The following is a 20,571-nucleotide window of genomic DNA, read 5'->3' on the forward strand; positions in this document are numbered from 1 at the left end:
GGACCGTGAGTCACAGACAGCTGTGCTGCTTGGCTCGGCATTCCCTCTCCCAGCACCCCAGCTCCCAGCCACGAGCTCCTATGCCTGCACCCAGAAGGAAACATGGCCCAGGCTGCCCTGCAAGCTGGCAAGTGCGATTTCTAGGCAGAACAGAAAGCAGAGAATGCCAGCGTCTTTACCTTCTCTGGGTGTAGAGCCATAGGAGAGAAAAAGGAGGCGTAGTTGATTTCCTTAGAATCCTCTTCTGAGCTGAGAAACAGCCTCATCCAGGGTCTGTCCACACAGCTGAACCAGTGAGCAAAGCAGTCAGTGTATCAGCTACTGGTTGCCACTCAAAGCTGTGTAAAAAAACACCCTCAAAGCCAAAGGCTTCGTGTAGGCAGGGCAGTTCTACCAGTCTGGGCTCCCTTGAGCCTCTGTGCCCAGTGGGTAGGTCAGCTGAGGTCTGGGTGGCCTGGCCTGAGCAGGAGCTTCCAGCACCAGCGTTTGACCCTCCTTGGAGCGATCATACAGCAATGGAAGCAGCAGACGGCTCCTTTCTGGGGACAGTGGGTGACCATGCTATTACATGTTCTCCTTGGAGTGGAGCCCAGATGCCCTCTTTCTCCCCCTCCCCCATGAGCTTGCTAAGTCGCTAGCTGGGATGCTGGCTGCTGCATGCCAACGTCCCACCCATGCTAGCTCGTTCACAGGCACTCCAACCCCTCTCCACCAGAGACTCCATGACACGCCCAGAGCCAAACAGCCATGGACAACAGCGTCAGGCCCCTGTGAGGTCAAAACACCCCCCTTCCGGAACCTCAAATCCTTTTTGGAGTCTTCCAACTCCCTACCTTTTCCACACCTATATCAGTGTCCTGGGGTGGTTGTAACACAGTACCACACAGGAGGCTTATAACAATAGGAATTCATTCTTTCACAGTTCTGGGACCAGAAGTCCGAGATCAAGGTGTCAGCAGGGCCATGCTCCTTCCAAAGGCTCTAGGGGAGGACACTTCCTTGGCTCTCCCAGCTTCTGGTGGCCCCAGGCGTTCCTAGGCCTGTGGCCACATAACTCCCATCTCTGCTTCTGTCTTCTCACGGCTTCTCCCATGTGTCTGTCTCTGTGTCTCTTTACCTCTTTTATAGGACACCACTCAGGTGGGATCGAGGCCACCTATTCCAGTATGACCTCATGTTAACTGGTAGCATCATCAAAGACCGTATTTCCAAAAAAAGTCACATTCACAGGTACAGGGCTAGGACTTCAGCATGTCCTTTTGAGGGACACACTTCACCCATAATGGTAACTTTTAGAGCTACTCTTCCCCCACCTTCTGTAGCCCAGGCCTGTGCCTGCCTCTTCAAAACCTGCCAGCATCCCTCCACAAGATGAGAGGCTGGACCTCCGGGCAGAAATCCCAGAGGGAGCTGCCAACCTCCAGCCAGCAGGACGCCCCAATTCTAGGTGCCCTCCGAGACCCAGCCACCTTCCCTGACGACCAGCCAGTGGGGGGGTGGGGACGAGGGGAGCTCCTTGATCCTGACCAAGGAGCCGCTGCCTTCCCAGGCTGACAGAGGCGACTGGGTGGACAACACCAGTCTGAGCACAAAGATAACCCTTCTCCCCCTGTCTCAGGTCATGGGGCTGTGGGAACAGGTACTGATGGACCTGTTTCCACAAATGACATGGCCCCACGGAAGGTGACATTAGCGTTTGCAGCTGGGGAAGTTGGACATCCGAGACAGGCAGTGGCTCTCCCCACCACCTTCCCAAGCCCCCACCCATCCCCAGTGGGGGACGCAAGGGGTCTGAGACAGGCAGTGGCTGTCTCCTGCCCCCATCACTCTCCAGTACCAGTCCCCAAGGGGATAAATGCAAAAGGAGACCCATAATTACCCCTGACTTCTGTCCCTTCACTAGAACCCTCGGCAGCAGAACTTTGGCACAGAACCATGCCTGAGCCTTCTGGAGGCCAGCGTGCTCACAAACTGCGCCATCCACTTCGTGCTTTGAAAGGACTGTGTGGCTGTCATCCATTAGCCTGAGCACCCACCACGGGCAGTCTTAATTAAACTCCCCTTCCCATCGTCAGAAAAAAATACTTGGGAGAGGCAGAGATCGGTTTGCAGGGTGTGTTTTAATTTGCCTTTGGGGCTTACAGGGGTCTCTGGAATCTTCCATCATGGTGGGGGAGGTCAGGGCCCATGAGGCCAGCCGGGGCCCTTCACGCAGAAAAGGGGATTTTTCTTCTTGACATGTTTATTCCAAGCCCCATTTGCCTTCCCAGTTGTACTTGGAACACGACTTGAGGTCTCCACTTTGGGAGGATTGAAACATGGGCATCTTGAGCCAGGAGCCTAATTAAATCTCGACATTGGGCAGGATAAGGTGGCACAGCTCCCGGCAGTGCAGGCTTCTGACAAGATCTCGGTGAGTCCGATGAGCAGGCACCATGCTTTCCTCCTGTGCTCAGGCTAAAGCCCCTCCCAGCTGCTGCTCAGAGGAGCCAAAGGCCCAGGACAGAGAGGGGCTTGGTGTCCCAGCAGGGCCTGGGGCCAGCTACGAGGCAGAGGCCCAGGGGATAAGGGCTGGGTCCCAGAGGTCCTGGAGAGCATGGACCTGGAATGGGGCTGGGACTGGTATCATATAAAACATTCTGGTGCAGGGTACCTGCTTGAGCTAGGAATGGAATTCGCTGGCTTGTGGGAACAAAGGGGTCCTTGGGTGGTGCAAACAGTTAAAGTACTTGGCTGCTCACTGAAAGCTTGGAGGTTCAAGTCCACCCAGAGACACCTCAGAAGAAGGGCCTGGCAATCTGCTTCTGAAAAATCAGCCATTGAAAACCTTACGGAGCATAGTTCTACTCTGGCACACACGGGGTCGCCATGAGTCGGAATGGACTTGACTGTGAATGGTGCTTTATTAATCAGCTAAGTTGCTGCAATTGCACTTTTTTTAAAAGGGTGTTCTGAACATTAGGGAGCCCCTGGGTGGCACACACGGTTAAGCGCTCAGCTGCTAACCGAAAGGTTGGAGGTTCAAGTCCACCCAGAGGCACCTTAGAAGAAAGGTGTGGCAATCTACTTCCTACAAATCAGCCACTGAAAACCCTATGGAACGAAGTTCTACTCTGACACACAATGTCAGCTGATGCATGGGGTGGGGAGGCAAGAAGGGAGAGCTAAGAGAAGGGGGAAGGGGAGCAGGTCTGCACCAACAGTACGTGGTCCAGGAGGTGGATGAAGAGGCAGTTCAAATAGCTGCCCTACAAGTTTTCGAAGCACAATGGCCCCTCTCTGTCCAGAGACACCCTGTGCTCCCGGTGCCTCGGACCTTTGCACATGCTGTTCCCCTGACAGGAATGCTTTCTTCAACCTCTCTTCACACATTTGGAAGCTTCAGGTCTCCGCTGAATTGGAACCTCCTCAAAGAAACCTTCTCTGGCCATCTCAAAGCCCCCCTCCCCCAAACCACATGTCCTAGTCCCTTGAGATGTGTTTATTTACTTGTTTGCTTTCTGCCTCCTCTTCTTCATCTCCAGCATCTCCAGGGTGTGTGCAGTGTCGTTCCAAGCCATAGCCCTGGCACCTAGAAAAGCCCCTGGCACACAGCAGTCACTTAATAAATACTTGGCAAATAAGCCCACTCCAGATACCTTTCTTTCTGAAAGCTATGTCCTGGGAGGGCCCCCTCTGGCCATAAAGGTCATGAAAGGAAGTTGGCACTAGTGAAGGATGGAGGCCTCCAAGTGGCCTAAAGACGATCCTGGGAGGGGACTTTGGGGAGCCACCAGACATGTCAGCTGTCTGCCCCGGTCTCCTGGGCCTAAATCCCAAGTGCCACGATCAGGAGGGGCTGCGCCCTCTCTCTTGATCATATTCAGGGGACACGCCCGCACTCATTCTCAGCCGGCCTGGGCCATACCCTGCAGTGATGCCCCCATCATCACCCACCTCCTGGGAGTGTGATGCACTTGCATGCCAGGGTCATCAATCAGTGCCCCATCAGTCCCCTGGGGGTCACTATGGCTCAGGGAAAGGATCAGGCCTGCCATGCTGTGTGTGACCTTGGTCACTGGACTCTCTCCCAGGTCAGCATCCTCTTTGCTAGATGAGGTCACCTCACTGTGTCCAGGGCGCTGGGAAATGGGTGTGTGGTGGCCCTGCACAGGTGAGGGGTGGGCAAAGAGAGGCTACTCTTCAGTAACATTCCAACCTGCCCCCCAACCAGCAACACTGACCCAGGGACAGGGGATGGAGGGATGTGACAGTTTGGGGCACCTCCATCTGTCCTCCCTGTGCCCCTCTTTCATTTGCAAGGGTCCTGCGTGGACTAATAGTTCCATGGGTGTCCCCAGGCAGCTCCATGGCTAGTCCCTTGAATGCCACATCTGAGCTGTGGGGAGGGGGCTTGAGGGAAAGAAATACCCCTTCTCGGGGAGGAGCTTTCCTTCCTGACCTGATCCCTCAATGTCAGCAAGTGAGGGATGTAGTGCCTCAGAGCAATGAGAGGCGAGTGGGAAGTGGGAAGACAGGTGACTCTAGGGCACTGTCCACTTGCCACTGTTACCTGAAAGGGCAACACTGCCAATGACACTTTCCTTGACGGTCAGGGCCACTGGACCAGACTGAGTACAAAGACAAGGGTGTCACCCCAGCAGGTGGTAGAAGACCTGGGCTGCCCAGGTATGATGCCAATCCCTTCTCCGCCCTGGGGCCCTCGGTGCCCTCAGTGCTCCCAGAGGTCAGTGTTACCCAGCTTCCAGGCACTGGTGCAGGCTTGACCAAATATTCAGCTTTGGGGTTGCAGGCAGCCCTGGACCCCATGGGTTGAAGCTCTGGTGCTTTTGGGGGACTGGCCAGGGTGGGGTCAAGCGTTCACATACATCCTCCTTTCTAAGGAATTTGCTGCTCTGAGGCTTTGGGTAGCTAAAGTCACCTGGTGCCAGTGACCTTAGCAGGGGCCTCTTCTCCTCAGCTGGCATGGGCATGGGAGGCACGTCCTCAGAAGTAGTGCTCCCGGGTCGGCAAAGGTGTGCGGGGTCGGCAAAGGTGTTCCAGCACAACCCTCCAAGTTTGGGTTTGGAGTTTCTTGTTCACAGATCAGGCCCTCTGCTGGCCGGGTCAGCGACAGGGCGTCACTCTCCTGAGGCTGCAGCGGTCACTCAGTAGGGCTGCGATGACTTGGGGGTGGTGCACGGTTGGGGAACCGGGTGCGCTGGCGCAGGGTCACCCGTTGGCAAGCTCGGAGACGCTGGTGGCTCCCAGCGGCCGTCCAAAGGGAGGGATGGTGCCGTTCTTGGGGCGGCCAGTTCATCGCCTTCGCGGAAAGAATCCGAGCCGCCCTAGAGGAGTGCCGGGCCGGAGGCCAACTCGCGGGGGCGGCCTCAAGAGGGGACTCCGAGACGCAGCTCAGCGTTTGTCTCAAGGGAAACGTCCCCTCTCCGGCCCTGCCGCCCCCACCAGAGCTGCATACCCCCCGCTTCCCCCCGGGCACGCCCACCTTCTCCTCTCCCCGCGCCCAGGGCGCAGAGGCGAGGAGCCGCCTCCGTCTCCGCCGACCACCCAGGGCTGCACAGCCTCGGCGCCCCACACCCGGGTCACGCCCGGAAGGTCCCGGGCTCTCGCGTCCGGCCACGCCATCCGCCGGGCTGCCCCGGGGACTCGACAGCCGGGGTCAGCTCGCCCGCGCCCAGGGCCCCAGCCAGTGGTTTCTACGCTGTCTTCCGGCCGGGCCGGGGCCTTGGGTCACCCGGCTCCGCGCACGGCCTGCAGACTTGGGTGCGCTGGGTGGCCCCTGCACATCGTGCCGGGCGGCGGGCGGGGACCCGCTTTGGCGCTCCGCGGTCGAGTCTCCCCGGGGCCGCAGGCTGGCAGGGATGTCCCCGGCTCATTCTGGCTGCGGTCCAGACGTCTGGGCTCGAGACATGTGGGGGTGAAAAGCCCCTGAGGTGTCGCTTCTCTGCAGGACCGGGGTGATGGGGAGCACAGGAGACACGACCGTCTGCGGAGAGTCCCGGCGGGCTCAGGGCACCCAGGGCGCCCTGCCACCTCTCTCCTCCTCGGCTCTCTTGAGGGTAGCCAGGGGCCCCAGCTCATCCTGGCGGCGGGGCGCGCGGGGCACGGGCAGGCCACGTGGGGCACGCGGGGTGGGGCGGGGACCAGGGCGGCTTCTTGAAGGGTGGGGGGAGCGGAGGGGTCAGGCTCCGCCTCGGGGGGCGGGGTGCTCTCCGACCAATGAGGGCCGGGCCGGGGCGGGGCCTGGTGGCAACAGCTTAAAGAAACTTGTTGCGGGCGCGGAGACGCACCAAGCGGCGGTGGCGGCGGCGGCGGAGGCGGCGACGACGACGAAGCGGACGGTGGGGACGAAGCTTGGCCGGCGCGGCTACTTCGGGGCGAGGAGCGTCGGCTCCGGCTTCGGCAGCAGCGGCGGCGGCGCATCCCGGAGCGCCCCGCGCGCGGCCCCGATGCTGGACATGAGCGAAGCGCGCGCGCAGCCGCCCTGCAGCCCGTCGGGCACTGCCAGCTCCATGTCACACGTGGAGGACTCGGACTCGGATGCGCCGCCTTCGCCCGCCGGCTCTGAGGGTTTGGGCTGCGCGGTCGGCGTGAGCGGCGGCGGCCGGGGCAACGCGGGCGAGGCTGCGGCGGAGGAGCGCTTCCCGGCCTGCATCCGCGACGCCGTGTCGCAGGTGCTCAAAGGCTACGACTGGAGCCTGGTGCCCATGCCAGTGCGCGGCGGCGGCGGCGGCGCGCTTAAAGCCAAGCCACACGTGAAGCGCCCCATGAACGCCTTCATGGTATGGGCGCAGGCGGCGCGCCGCAAGCTGGCGGACCAGTACCCGCACTTGCACAACGCGGAGCTCAGCAAGACGTTGGGCAAGCTGTGGCGGTAAGCGGGCCAGGTGGGAGGGCGGCGGGCCAGACAAGGGAGGACAGCGGCGAGGGTCCCGGGTGGGTCCAAGCGGAAAAACACTCCCTGGCGAGCCGACTGGCGCCAGGTGCCGGGATCTGGGCGGGCAGAAGACAGGAGGAGAGTAGGCCCCCAGTGTACTCAGAGCCTGGAGTCCGATGCCCAGGGGAGCTGCTGGCGTGCGGAATGCGGGCACTGAAGCTGTGAAAGTCCCGCGTGCTGCGAGCGAGCTGCGAGGTTCGTGCCTTCCCGCTGAGAGGTCTGGAAACAAGGCTCAGCGCAGTGGGGAGCCGCCCTTTGGAGGTGTTCCTTTCATTGCGAAGGGTCTCCTCCCGGGCTCCCTGGCTCCTCCAAAGGCAGCCAGTGGCCCCCTCAGCAGGCCCCTTTCCACAGCTCTCCATCTCCTCTGCTTCCTCAGAGCCCCTTGAAAAGGAAGGGGTGAGACGAAGGGGCTCCCGCGGAGGCCAACTTGGTGCACACTGGCATGGTGAGGCCGTTTTGTTTTGTTCTCTGAAGGGGAAAGTAGGACATCAGCATGGCAGTGCAGTAGCTGTTCACAGTGCCCACCCCTGCCAGACGGCCTCTGCCTGGGTTTGAAGTGGATCTCTGGAATTGGGGTGCTGATTCTCTGTCTTCTGCTCCTGGTTTCTGAACCAGAGCTCAGAGCTTACCGGTCTCCAAGAGCACATATATCTCCTTCCTGCCTTCTGCTCAAGCCTGGGGCACATCCGCCAATAGACCAAGCAGTGGCTGTGGCCCCGGGCAGTCCCCACACTCCCCACAATGCCCTGTCCTGCAGGCAGTTAGAGGCCAGCTTCTGGAAGGGTCTGAGGGGACAGTGTGTGTCTGCAAGTCTGGGAATGGCTTCATCTGCCCACCCAAGTCCCGGCACCATTCCCGGACGTCTCATTTTTGTCTCGGTGTAATTCTCAGTTGGATCCGGCCCCTGTCCATCTGTAAAAAGTAGAAAGCCCCAAAGGGAGGGACAGACACACCCTCGGAGGGGGAAGTAAAAGGAGGAAGGTGGGGAGGGAGATGTGCAGGCCTGGCGCCAGCTGCTTGTCTGCCCATAACAATCCCACAGACCGGGCCAGCGTGGTCCTGAAGCTTGAGCTGCCTGTCCTCATGCTGGGGGAACACTTGGCATGAAGAGTGCATGCAGCAGGTTCCTGGTTTGGGGTTGGTCTGGGTCACTCTGAGAGTTTCCACAACGGTCCCGGTATCTGCCACCAGCTGTGCCACAGGCCAGTCTCAGGGTAGCATGTGTGCCGGTGCTGGGACACTGTGGGGCACGGGATACCCATGCTGGGTGCACCCCAACTCTGACGACTTGCTTGGCCCTACAGCCTGCTGAGTGAGACCGAGAAGCGCCCCTTTGTGGAGGAGGCTGAGCGGCTGCGGGTGCAGCACAAGAAGGACCACCCTGACTACAAGTACCAGCCACGCCGGAGAAAGAGCGTGAAGACCGGCCAGGGCGACTTGGACTCCGGTGCCGAGCTGGGCCACCACCTGGGCAGTGGTGCCATGTACAAGGCCGATGTGGGCCTTGGTGACATGCACCACCATGGCGACAACACAGGTGGGTCTGAGAGCCCCCACAAGGGGTGAGGGAGGCGGGCATTGTGGCTGTGACTATGATGATTGATAGGGGTGGATGGGGAGCAGGGATCACTCCAGTGTAGGTGCCCTTCTCCAGGTACCCGGAAAAAGCCCCCTGAGTGCCTGCTCACATGTTTCTGATACTCAGGGGGGGCTGCATAGCCCCTTCTAAGTGCTGATGGCCTGGTAACTTTGCTTGGGCCCTGTGACTTGAAATGTGGGGTTTTCTGAGAGTCAGTCCTGCCCAAGATGGTTCTCTCCCCCTGACCTCTGTGGGTTCTGTGGAGCACTCACTGCTGACCCCAGTGCCCGGCAGCCTCACCCTCATGCCATCTCCACTTGCAAATTCAAGCCACCCATATGGTGGTCAACAGCCCCAGATTCAGAATCAGGCTGGCCAGGTGGTGTCCCGGCTAGCAGAGCAGCCAGGGGCAAGTTGGTGACATCCCGTGAGCCTCAGTGTGCTCAGCTGGGCCATGGGGAGAAAGGTTTTGTGTGCATGAACCGTTGTGCACACAGGGCTCCGTGATCTGGAAGCATGCCCCAATGCCAGCTCTGGCCAGCCAGGACTGCTGGCTCCTCGCCCCACACCTTGATTTCCACAATGACGCTCTCGTCAGCCTCAAGCCTTCCCATGGAACGATGCTGCATGGGATTTTCTTGGGCAAGGAGTGAGGGAGGTCTGGGTCTGGCTTGGCTAAAATTTCTGCAAAACGTGAAGGAACAAAGAGCCGTTGCTCCCTACCTGCAGTGGTTAGTTTAGCCGTTGGTTGCCTCCCGCCCTGACGCCGCCAGCCCGCTGGCCTCGCTGGCCCCACCCGCCCCCCACAGAAGGGTCATTCATTCCTGAACATGCTGTCTCCGCAGGGCAGACCCATGGGCCACCCACCCCCCCCACCACCCCCAAGACAGACCTGCACCACCCAGGTGGGGGTGGCGGCAAGCAGGAGCTTAAGCTGGAAGGTCGCCGCCTGGTGGACAGCAGCCGCCAGAACATCGACTTCAGCAATGTGGACATCTCAGAGCTGAGCAGCGAGGTCATCAGCAACATGGACACCTTCGACGTCCATGAGTTTGACCAGTACCTGCCCCTCAACGGCCATTCGGCCATCACCGCTGAGCCGGGCCAGGTGGCTGCTGGCTCCTATGGGAGCGCCTCCTACTCCCATGCAGGGGCGGCCACCAGGGGGGTGTCCCCAGCTTGGGCCCATAAGGGGGCCTCGTCAGCCTCAGCGTCGCCCACTGAGGCAGGCCCCCCACGGCCCCACATCAAGACAGAGCAGCTGAGCCCCAGCCACTACAGTGACCAGTTGCACGGCAACTCTCCCAGCCACGCTGACTACAGCTCCTACAGCGCGCAGGCCTGCATCACCACGGCTTCCCCCTCCGTGTCCTCTGGCTCCATCCCCGGCTCGCAGTGCGATTACACCGACCTGCAGGCCTCTGGTTACTATGGCCCGTACCCTGGCTACCCTTCCAGCCTGTACCAGTACCCCTACTTCCATTCATCCCGTCGGCCCTATGCCTCACCCCTGCTTAACGGCCTGTCCATGCCGGCTGCGCACAGCCCCACCAGTAACTGGGAGCAGCCCATGTACACCACACTGACCCGGCCCTGAGGGGACCTGTTCCTGGCCACAGGGAGGAGAGACCTGGCGAGGGAGGAGGACACTTTCTCTACAAAGAAAAACAGTCCTGGAAATCTTCCGGAAGATATGTGCTCAGGAGGGTGGAGGAAGCAGCCGCTGGCGTCTGCGGGGAAACCACGTTTGGTTACGGGTGTCCCTGTGCTTCCATATCTCCAGAGTCTCACCGAGACAGCTATTTCTTCCTTTTCCCTCCCTCTCTGCAATGACGGGCTGGTGACTCCAAGATGAAGGATGGCCACCCGGTCACTGTTCCAGAGGACCCTGGACACCAGCACATTGGCTTCGTGTCTCTGTCCATGCAGGACAGCCATTCACAGCACAGAGAATACAGGTGCCGGCTGCATTATGGAGGCCTGGAGGATCTCCGGGACTGGCTGATGATGTTATCAGGGCAACTACAGATCACCTGGGATTCACCACGCGAGCATCTCTTGGGACCAACCAACCCGTGTGCACTGAGGCGTTTCTTGTAGTCAGAGCTCTTCCAAGCAAGGTTTGACAGTGATTAACACTCATTTTTTATTTTGGAAGCATAAAAGTGTTTGGTTCATTTTGAACGCTATTGAAAATGTATTTATGTTCTGTATTATTTTATGTTTAGTTAATGAAGTCATTTGTGCAAAGAGTAGATTTTTAAGACAGAATCGAAGTTGCAGAAGCTTAGCAAAGGGGAGGTGGGGTTGACGGTCTTGTTCCAGGCACGTGGAGGCTGCTGGGGGAGGCCTGGGCAGCTCCTGCCTCTCTGGGGCTGGAAACCCGAGGGAGGAGAAGGGGTTTGTCTTGTGTCTGTGATCAGGTTGCAGCCCCTCAGCTAGGTCAGAGTCTGGAAGTTATGGGCATTACGGAACCTTGGTCCCTGCCTACACCCACGCTGAGCTGCACAAGACTGGAATTTTCTGGGAAGGGTGGCTGAAGAAATGCGTATATTCAGCTCTTAGGAACCAGGTGTCACCTGCCAAATGGTAAAACTGAAGCATTCTCTGCTGAACATTTTTAGCTCCTTAGTTGTAGACGAATAACACCTGATTTACCTGCACTGCTTTTTCCACCGTATGCTGAGCATATGATAACCGCCTACTTCATGGACACCTGTGCCTTGAAAACTTTGTAAATTTAAATGCATTGGAGAGGTTGCTTCTTTTTACTTTTTCTACTCTTTCTTACCTTTTTCTAAAAGACATTTTTTTGTTGTTTTTGTGTATTTCTTGGGGGGTGGGGAACTGCAGCAGACTCATTTTTATCAATCTATTTTTCTGTGAGTTTGCAACTACTTTGGATGTCACTTACCTGCTGTGTCTCACTACTTCCTGGCCAAGCAACACTAACTTTCGTACAGATTGATTTGATAAAAATTAAAAACAAAAAAAAAACGCTTTTTATCTACACGGGGTGTGTTTTGTGCATTGCTCCTCCCACCCGGGTATGAATGGCCACGGGGTCCTTTGTGGAAGGGATTGGGTGGCGAAAGCCCTGCCAAGGGCTTCTGATGGCTTCCTGGCTTAACCCTGAACTCGCCCCTGAGTTAGAGAAAAAACAAAACCAAACCCGCTGCCGTCGAGTCGATTCCGACTCGTAGAAAGGCTTGTCTACATTCTCAGGAGGATGTGGTCACTGGAGTGCCCGCCCCCCAGGTCCCCACCAAGGGTGGGGGAAGCTCCCTGGCCCAAGGGGAGGTGGCCAGACGTCACTGTCTTTCACTGATTCCCATCTCAGATGCTCTGGGAAGCGGGGTGACATGTCTTCCTTTCTTGGGGGGCCTCTTCAGTAGCAAACGGGTCCAGATGGAGCAGACTCAGGCTGAGTTTTCTCCCAGGCAGGCCCTGGAGCTGGTTTCTGGGTGGTGGTACTGTGCAGGGAGCTGGCGGCATTTTCGGCCCTGGCATGCAGCCAGCTGGGAGCTGCTTGAAAGCCCTGCAAGCACCCGGTGGAATTTTCTGCTTGGCAGAAAGCGTTTCTAGGGAGAAAACAGTCTGGAGAGTCAGGCCTGTCCCCCACCAGGCCACAGGGGTACACTTGGGGGGCTTCCCGGGTGGGGGAAGCTGTGAGGATGTGGGCTCCCCGGGGCTCTCAGTTCGGGGTGGGAAGAGGGTTATGCTTCCTCAGGCATCCGAACACACAAGGCAGTGGGGTCTGCAGTGGGGTGGCCAGTTGGAGGGGTACCCTCCCTGCTGCTCCTCACCTACTGGCACCCATGCGGCTGCCCTCCAGACCCTGCCCCTTGCCCCTTGGGGAGCCATGTCCAGGCTGCCAGGAGCAGTGTTTGGGAAGAGCTGCTCTGATTTATGAGCATCTGTGAGGCAGGGCTGTGCCAAGCATGAGTGGGGCGGAGTCTAGGGATAGGGCTGCTGAAAGCTGGGCGCAGGGCCGCCTGCTGCCTGCGTGGAGCCTCCCAGCCTGTCCTGTGCCCAGCCAGGGGCTGGCTAGGCCCATATGGCCCTCGGCGTTGAACCCTCGGTGCTCAGCTGGCCAAGGCCAGCTCGCTGCCCCTCTCTAGTGCCGAGTTTGCCTCGGCCGTGCCAGGTTCCCAAGGACCCACAGGCCCTGCCAGGCTGGCTGTGCTTGGGCGGGCTCTGAAGGTTAACTCCTGGGGGTCTGGGCTCCTGACACTCACAGGACATCCTCCCAGCTCCCCTGGTGGGAGCAGCCCGAGCCCTGGGTCTGGCCTATCCTCTGTGGATCTACTCATATTTAAACTTCCTGAAGTTTTGATAGGAGGCACAGCCAGCCCCCCGCCGACTCCGTGCCCTGGCTAGGCTGGGGGACACCAAGAAGCTTTGTCCCCACTTCTCCAGGCCCTTCCACAGCCCACCCGGGCTCGGCCTCTGCCCCTGCCCCTCTCAAGAGAGCCCATCCCATCCTTTCCCATGACAGCCGAGTGTGCTTCCTGGGCCAGCCCTTCCCCTCATGCCTCAGTTTCCTCTCCTGTGAGAGGGGAGGTTTGGTCCCACCCCCCTCCACGGCATTTCCAGACCGACCTGGCTGAGGGCTGCTGCCTTCTTCCCCAGCAGGTCTCGAAGACAGGGGCCCGATTGGGAGTGGTTGAGTGTCGAACTGTCAGGTCATGAGGGATGGACAGTGATGACCGACATCAGTGCCCAGACATGCCACCCAGCCCCTGGCTGGTGAGTGCCAAGTGCAGGGTTCAATGCCTGGGACCTCAGGCCTTGCCCAGGCCGCCCAACTGTCCCCTCCAATTGGCCATCAGGAGGAGTCAGGCATGCGGGGGTTCTCAGCAGTACATTTTCCCGGCCAGCCCCTTCCCAACCTCCACCGCCCTGGCCATGGGGTCACTGCCGGGCATCCCACGTGGGAGCAGAGAAAACCTTCCACTTCCAAGAGAAGCGCTGCGTCTTGGGGACTGAGCTTGTTCCTGTTCATGGAGAAGTGAATAGGACACATGCCAGTTTGAGCAGGGGGCCTGGCTGAGCTAAAGCAGAGGGCTGGGCGAGAAAGAGACCCATAGCCAGAGGGCCCTCTGTCCACCCTCTCTTCCCCCTCAGAATTTCCTCCGGCATTGAGGCTGAGCACATGGCTAGGCTCTGGGGGTCTGGGGTCTCTCTGCCTCCCTGAATATAGCATTCTCAAGTGACACCTGGGAGTGGGGGACTGGGAGAGGCCCCTCAGGGCAGCCCTGGTCCTCCACTGAATCCCAGCGTGTTTTGCAGGAGACACGTCCAATGAATAACGTTATTCCCAAGGCCCTCCTGGGCCAAGCCTTGCCCCAAGTCCATCAGCGTTTGACTAAGCTTCTGAGGGTCTGGTTCTCACCAAGAGCAGCGTCCCAATGGCCCGTTCCAGGAACAGACTGGGGGTGCTCCCCATTTTCATTTCCTCCCCAGAACAGGGCACTGCCTCTGATCTCCACTGAGCAAATGCACTGTTCAGACAGAAAGGGGAAACAGCTGTCCCGTCCATCCCCTACGCCTGTGAGCTGGAGAAGCCCCTTCGGGCCGAGGGGAGCTCTTGCCCTGGAGTGATATCTGCTTTCACGGGCAAATCCGCTGTTAGCTGTCCACTCTGGGAAGGGAGAAGGGAGTTGACAAGGGGCTTCCAAAGGATGGGGGCCACATGCCCACTGGCCTGGCCTCTCCTGGCCCTCCTGCTCCAGGTGAGACCTGCAGTTTCCTCTGTCAGGAACCTTCCTGCTGCAGCCCTTGGATCCCCCCACGTCAAGGCAGTGCAGGCAGAATTAGATGCTCTTCACTGTCCAGCAAGTTAGTTGACTTCCTTATGACTTGATTCCCCCACCCTCCCCACCCTGTGACCACAGGGATTAATTGAGGAGGGCTTGGTGTGGCTGAGGAGTGGCATGTGATGGGCACATTCCTGCCTGTCTGCTGAGGGGCCAGTCATGCCCAGGGCAGATCCTGTCCCCAGGAGTCTGGGGTCTTCTTCATTCCCCAACATCCCCCTGTGCCTCTCAGCAACTTGTTGGCTCAGCCCCCCTCCAGTCCAGCCTCGGCGGGGGGGTCACCCCAGGGCAGCCTACCTGATCCAGGGGCCACCCAGAAGTCCCAAACGAGGGCTGGTTTTCCACAGGGCACAGGCCTGGGAAAGTGCAAGGGGCCTCTTGAGCCCCCCACCCCCACCCCACTGAGGTGCCCTAACTGGGTCAGCAGTGTTCTTCCTGGGAACAGCCCTGACAGCCGTCCGAGCTCCCTTTGCCGAGGCCCTACAGGCAGGGCGCCTGTGCCATGTGTGGCAGCATCATCAGGCTCGAGGACTCCTCAAAGGGTTAAGGGCACAGTCCGCTGGCATGGGGCCAAGTGCACCAGGAGGTACTGCATCTTAATGAATCATTATTGCTGGGCGCCTTTGTCTTTCTTTATCTGGTGCACAATAAAAGAATTAATTGGACAGAAAATGGCAGGGCAAGGAACTGACAAGTCATTACGAGTTGCTGAATGACAGATGAGCTTCGCTCCGGGGTGGATTTCTGCTCCGGAATGATAATGGCCAGGAGGGGATAGGGTCTGTGGGGCAGGCACTGCGATGTGGGATGTGGCCATTGTGATTCCAGTCAGGACACCGGACAGGGGTGGCTGGCCGAGCTCTCCAAGGCAAAGCGGGGGACGCAACCTGGCCAGGCAGAGGGTTTATTCATTTTTGTGTCAGAACACAGGATAAATATTTAGGCATGGCAAGGGCAAGCAAACTTTTCTTCCTGGCTACGGGAAGATGGCGGTGGGGTACAGGGGGTGCTCCACATTAGGAGAAGTAGGTGGAGGAAAGAGAAGAGAGACGGGAGGAATGGAAAGGGGGGAAAGAGAAGGGGGAAGATGAGGAGAGGGGAGGGGAGCTAAAGGGAAGGGAGGGAGACAGGGTCGAGAGGAGAGGGGAGGGCAGAGGGGGAGAGGAGGGGAGAGAGGAAAGACAACGATGGGGAGAGAAGAGGACAGAGGAGAGGACAGGAGGGGAGAGAAGGGGAGATCAGAGAGGGATGAGACAGGAGGGGACAGGAGGAGAGGCAAGAGGAGAGAAGGGGAGAGGGGGCGGGGGGACAGGAGGAGAACCTTGAAAGACACATGGGAGACCGTCTCCCCAGCACTGGCTGCACCAGTTGTAGCTGCTGCTGACATCAGGTTATTTAGGAGTCACCTGGAAAAGCCACCCACAGGTCCTGGACCTCCCACCCAAGTCCGTGGAGCTTCTCATGGGTCTGGGGCCTCTGCTAAGTGGTCAGAACAGATGCGTCCAGGCTGGGTTATTGCAGGGCCACCCCAGGGAGGGAAGACAGAGGCTCGTGGACTGGGGATGTGGTGTTGGGTCCTCAAGATGCTCAGCCTGTCCCGTGTCTGTGACCCAGTGGCCCCAGGGAGCTGGATTTGAATCTTGGCCTTGAGCACCTGGTTCCTGGTCTCCTACCTCTGGTCGGCACCTCTGTTTCCACCTCCAGGCATCTCAGGGCTGGGCTGAGGGTGGCATTGGAAGGGGGGTCCCCCCTGCCCTGGGGGAGGTATCTGTCAGTCAGTCAACAACCCTACCCAGGCTAGGACACCACCTGTGGTGGGCAGTGGTCTCCACCAGGGGCTGTACCAGCCCCCATCCTGGGCACATGAAGGTCCCAGAGGGGCATGTAGCCCACTGAAATTACACACCTTCTTCAGAATTGCTGAGCAGGACTTGAACCCAGGCTGGGTAGGTGGGCTGTGTCCCTGGGCGCTGCTAGATGCCACACCTGGGCTGGTGAGACCTTCAAGGGGAGGGTAAGCCTGGTGCCCCTGGGAAGGGAGCCTAAGAGGGGCTGATCCAGGTGGGCTCCACCCCAAGGGGAGCTGCCCTGAGCACAGATCAAACCCATTTTTGGGTACGTTATGAGCATCTCAGCAGTGGGATAAGGCATCCGGGGACCATGAGGGGCATTGTCATTGCCTTTGTAATTCACCATCTGATGGTGGTGTGTGCGTGTGTGTATGTGTGGATGTACCTGCGTACATGTGTGCATATACATGTGTGTGCACGTACATGTATGTGTGTGCATGTGCATGTTGGACAGAGGCCGACCTGGCCTTGCCCTTCTTCATTCCAGCAGAACAGGTGGATACAGACAGGACGAAGGACCAGGGGAGCCTGTGTAGGGACCCCACCTGCTTCGCAGGATGTCAGGGGAGGATCCCTGAGATGCCTCTGCTGAGTCTTGTATCTGCGCAGGGCTCTAGGGGCTTACCCTTTGCCCTGTGATAATCCAGGTGACTAGCAATGTCCTTGGCTCTTCACGCAGCCCTGGCAGAGAAGTAAAAGGCAGCCATTGCCCCAGTGGTGGAGGTCCAGCCAGCACTGGCCAGGCTGGGCCAGGTCTGCTGCTGTAACAAGCAACCCGCCAAGGCCAATGACCCTACACGCCCACCAGCATCTGCTCTGGGGCCTCCCTGCCCCAATGCACAAGGTCTGGCCAGCCCTGCACTGGCTTTCTGCTGCTCTGAGCAGTGGACAGGCCCCTGCCAGGCCAGTGAGTTGAGGGCTATTTCTACAGACTTTTCCCAGAATGTGCCCCTCTGGCCGCTGGCCCACACGGGGGGCCACTGGGTGCCTGTCCTCTCCCTCATCTCCAGATGGCCCTTGCAGTGCCCACAGAGGAAGTACTCATAGAGAGTTCTAGTTAAGAAATGATCCTGAGCTGAGGAAAGTTTCTCTCTCCCACTCTCCCTACCTTCTTGGGTCCCTGAGGGAAGGTATGCAGGCACCTTTGGATCACAGGATGCTTGGATCCTGCCCTGCAAACACACCAAGTGACAGAGCCAGGGAGGGCCTCGCAGGAGTCCCCGAGAGCTGGCTCTGGGTGGCAGGGGTGGGGTGGGGCACCAAGCCCGGCCTGGCCTCCTCTGCTGTGTCTAGGTGCAGGACACCTGCCCAGGCCTTGCAGGAGCCGTAGGGATGCTGGACAACCTGAGCAGAGGTGGTTGGGGGGAGTGTTTCCTGTCTTTAAATACCAGCCACGCTCCCTGTCCAGGCCAAGTGGATGTCCCAGACCCACGCCCCAGACCACCACCAAGCCAGTACCTTGAACTCCAGTTTCAGGTGTGCTCAGGGTGTCAGGGTTCCGCAGGCGCTGCCCCGGGAGGGAGACCCTGCTGTGGAGATTGCCGCTGGCACTAGATTCAGCAATGGGGAGGTAGGTGGCCTCTCCCTCCTGGAGGAAAAGTCACATTCTCACCAAGCAGAGTCGAGGCCGGTCTTGTTTCCTTTTAAGAGTAGACAAATTGCATTTCGATTTGCGATGGCATTTCTTGGCCTGGCTCCAGCTCTTCTCTCTCTGGCTGTGAGATCCCGGACGGATAGACCCCTCCCTTGGGCACCTGTTTCCTGTTCCTTCCATTTGCCTACTAATTCCGCAGGCCGTGGGAGGTGGCGGACATGTGGGATGCAGGTCTGGGCGCCCAGGCCACTCCCTGCCTTGTTGTTGTATCGTCCACTTGTTGCAAAACCGCATTGCATGAAGCCCCCAGGACTGCCCCACGGAATCCCTTTTTTGAGTCTGCAAAGTGCACCCCTCACCCCACCTTAGCCCCTTGGTTGCCCTGGAGACAAAGCCACATCCTCCGCTTCCAGAGCACATGGCAGGTCTTCTCAGGGGCCCTGAGTGTGGAGGCCAGGCCAGTCTGCACCCTGGCTTCAGTGGGAATCTCTGCTACTAAGAAGGACCAAGTCCAGACCATGCCTGAACATGCCACCATCATCCTCGGCTCTTGGATGTCCACACTTGGCAAGGCCCTTCATAGGGAAAGATGTGTCTGGGAGACCCAGCCAGCCCTGGGTGCTTGGTCCAGCACTGACTGCTTTCTGGGGTGCAGCAGGGATTGGGGAGGGTATGGAGTTGGATGCTCATGTGTGCACAGCCGGGGACATGTGCTCTGCCTCTTGTTGCCAGAACCCTGGAACCCTCTGCCAGTCTGCTCCGTGGGTGGCTTCTGGATCTGTGACTTGCCAGGAGAAATGATAGCTCCCGCTCAGAAGCACCTAGTCTGCGCTGGCTCAGTCTTAAGCCCTCTCGTGCATGATGTTAGTGGGACTCTGGTACCCCCTTTTACCTCCATCTTAGAGATGGGCACACTGAGGCTCAGAGAAGTGCCGCGCCCACCCTGACACCACACAATTACCCCCTGGAGGGTGGGGGGAATCTGGTTAGAATGACTAGGAGGAGCCTGGGGCATTTTTAGGGCGTGGAACTATACTAATACTGTGATGAAGGTGGACACATGACATGTGCATGTGAACCTAATGTAATTACAGATGGACCCTAGTTAATGATGATGTATCACTATAGGTACATCACATGTAACAATGTCTCACACCAATGCAAGATGGTAGGAATAGGAGAAAGAGCACAGGGGAGAGGGTGCACCGAACTCCCTACTTCTTGCGCTATTCCTATAAACCTAAAACTGCTCTAAAAATTAAAATATACATTTAAAAAAATCTATTAAATGAAAAAAAGAAATCAGTTTCCCAGTGATCCCCCCATGCCCCACAGTCCTGCTGGATGGGAATCCTGGGGTTTCTGTGGGCAGGAGAATGTGGACCCCCAGCTGCAAATGTGTCTCCCCAGTGCCCCCAGCCTCCAGCAAGCTGCACTGCCATTCTCAGGCCTGGGAAATGGGGAGGCCTGTGCCCCCAGGGTCACAGTGAAGTACCATACATTTGCAAACTGCAGGCACCAGACACCCAGGCTGACCATCATTGTCATCGCCCCTGGGGCACTTATAGGAAATAGCGCATAAATCAAAGCTCAGTCTTGGCGGGCAGCAGAAAGCAGCAGTCCTTGGGCTCAAGAAGTTCCCGGCCCCTCAGTCTCCTCACCGTCCCCTCCCCTGGGGAAGCGGGTGATTGGATGTCACAGCCTGTGTGGACCTGGCCTCTGTATGAAATACAACAAAGACACAGTTTCCTGACAGTTGTGGGGTGTGTTGTGTTCCGCTGAAAGACATGCTGAAGTCCTGACCCCTGTACCCGTGCCTGTGACCTTGTTTGGAAATCAGGTCTTTCTTTGCAGATGTTGTCAATCAACATGAGGCCAGCAGGGTGGGTCCTAATCCTACTCCCTCCTGAGTGGTGTTTCATAGAGGGAGACAAGCATGGACACACAGTCACACACAGGATGAGGCAGACCCCACGTGAAGGTATAAGCCAAGGAATGCCCAGGGCTTCTAGAAGCTGGAGATAAGGAAGGATCTTCCCCTGGAGCCAAGAGAGCCTGGCCTTCCTGATGCCCCGATTTGGACCCCAGCCCCCCGAACTGAGAGAGGATAAATCCCCCATCCCAAATCTCCCCTTGGCCTTGAAACCCCCTGCAAACCGCCACAGCGACAGAGGCACTGGAGAGAAGCTGTGGACGGAGGAGCCACTCCAGAACATTCCGCTTTTGGCTCTGAGTCACCGGGCCAGGCAGCCAACACAACGGTGAGCTTCACTCCTGGTAGGCTTAATCCTTTTTTTTTTTCCTCCCTCCAGAAGTCATTAGAGAGCCCTTCACGGGGAAAAAAAAAAAAAAAAAGCGACCTTGTGAGCACTCTGGCGGGCTGGCACGGCAGCTCATGTGAGCAGGCCCTGCAAGCCTCCCTAGGCCGTTCGCCCCATCCCAGGCTGGGTCAATATTGACTCAAGAAGGTGGCGCCAGCCCAGCTGTAGCCAAGCCTCCATCAGAGGGAGCGTCCAGGTGCCCGGCGGGCCAGCCCACCGCAAGGAACTTGCCCGGCTCCTTAGGCCCCTGAGGCCACGTGGCTGGGACAAGCTGGGGGTCCTGGGCACAGAGGCTAACTCCGCAGTGTGGGGGAACTCCTCTCACTTATCTCAATGAAGGCTCAATTTCCGGCGGAAGGGTCTGGGTTCTAGGTTAAGCAGTCTCATTGGATAAGGGCTTTATGGTGACTAGAGAGGGCAGCTGGGGGTCAGAGCTCACCTGCGCCCCAAGAGGGGTGCGCTGGGTGACTG

At 58.4% G+C, this 20,571-nt stretch overlaps 1 protein-coding gene across 1 annotated transcript; it reads left to right on the forward strand.

Moving 5' to 3' along the window:
• The first annotated feature begins 6,418 nt into the window (after positions 1 to 6,418).
• On the forward strand, positions 6,419 to 20,097 carry SOX8 (SRY-box transcription factor 8). Its single transcript, XM_023557558.2, has 3 exons — positions 6,419 to 6,874; positions 8,242 to 8,474; positions 9,362 to 20,097. Exons 1-3 carry the CDS (start codon positions 6,450 to 6,452, stop codon positions 10,111 to 10,113), a joined length of 1,410 nt encoding a protein of 469 aa, XP_023413326.2. The 5' UTR covers positions 6,419 to 6,449; the 3' UTR covers positions 10,114 to 20,097.
• Positions 20,098 to 20,571: the final 474 nt, after the last annotated feature.

The sequence above is a fragment of the Loxodonta africana genome, chromosome 12 (genome assembly GCF_030014295.1).
Source record: "Loxodonta africana isolate mLoxAfr1 chromosome 12, mLoxAfr1.hap2, whole genome shotgun sequence".
Taxonomy (NCBI): Eukaryota; Metazoa; Chordata; class Mammalia; order Proboscidea; family Elephantidae; genus Loxodonta; species Loxodonta africana.

What these genes read in the sequence shown, in the direction of transcription:
- SOX8 (XM_023557558.2), top strand. Translation starts at nt 6,450, where the DNA reads ATGCTGGACATGAGCGAAGCGCGCGCGCAGCCGCCCTGCAGCCCGTCG. An exon ending in ACGTTGGGCAAGCTGTGGCG is followed by an intron (nt 6,875 to 8,241) that starts GTAAGCGGGCCA and finishes TTGGCCCTACAG; the next exon opens with CCTGCTGAGTGAGACCGAGA. An exon ending in CCACCATGGCGACAACACAG is followed by an intron (nt 8,475 to 9,361) that starts GTGGGTCTGAGA and finishes CTGTCTCCGCAG; the next exon opens with GGCAGACCCATGGGCCACCC.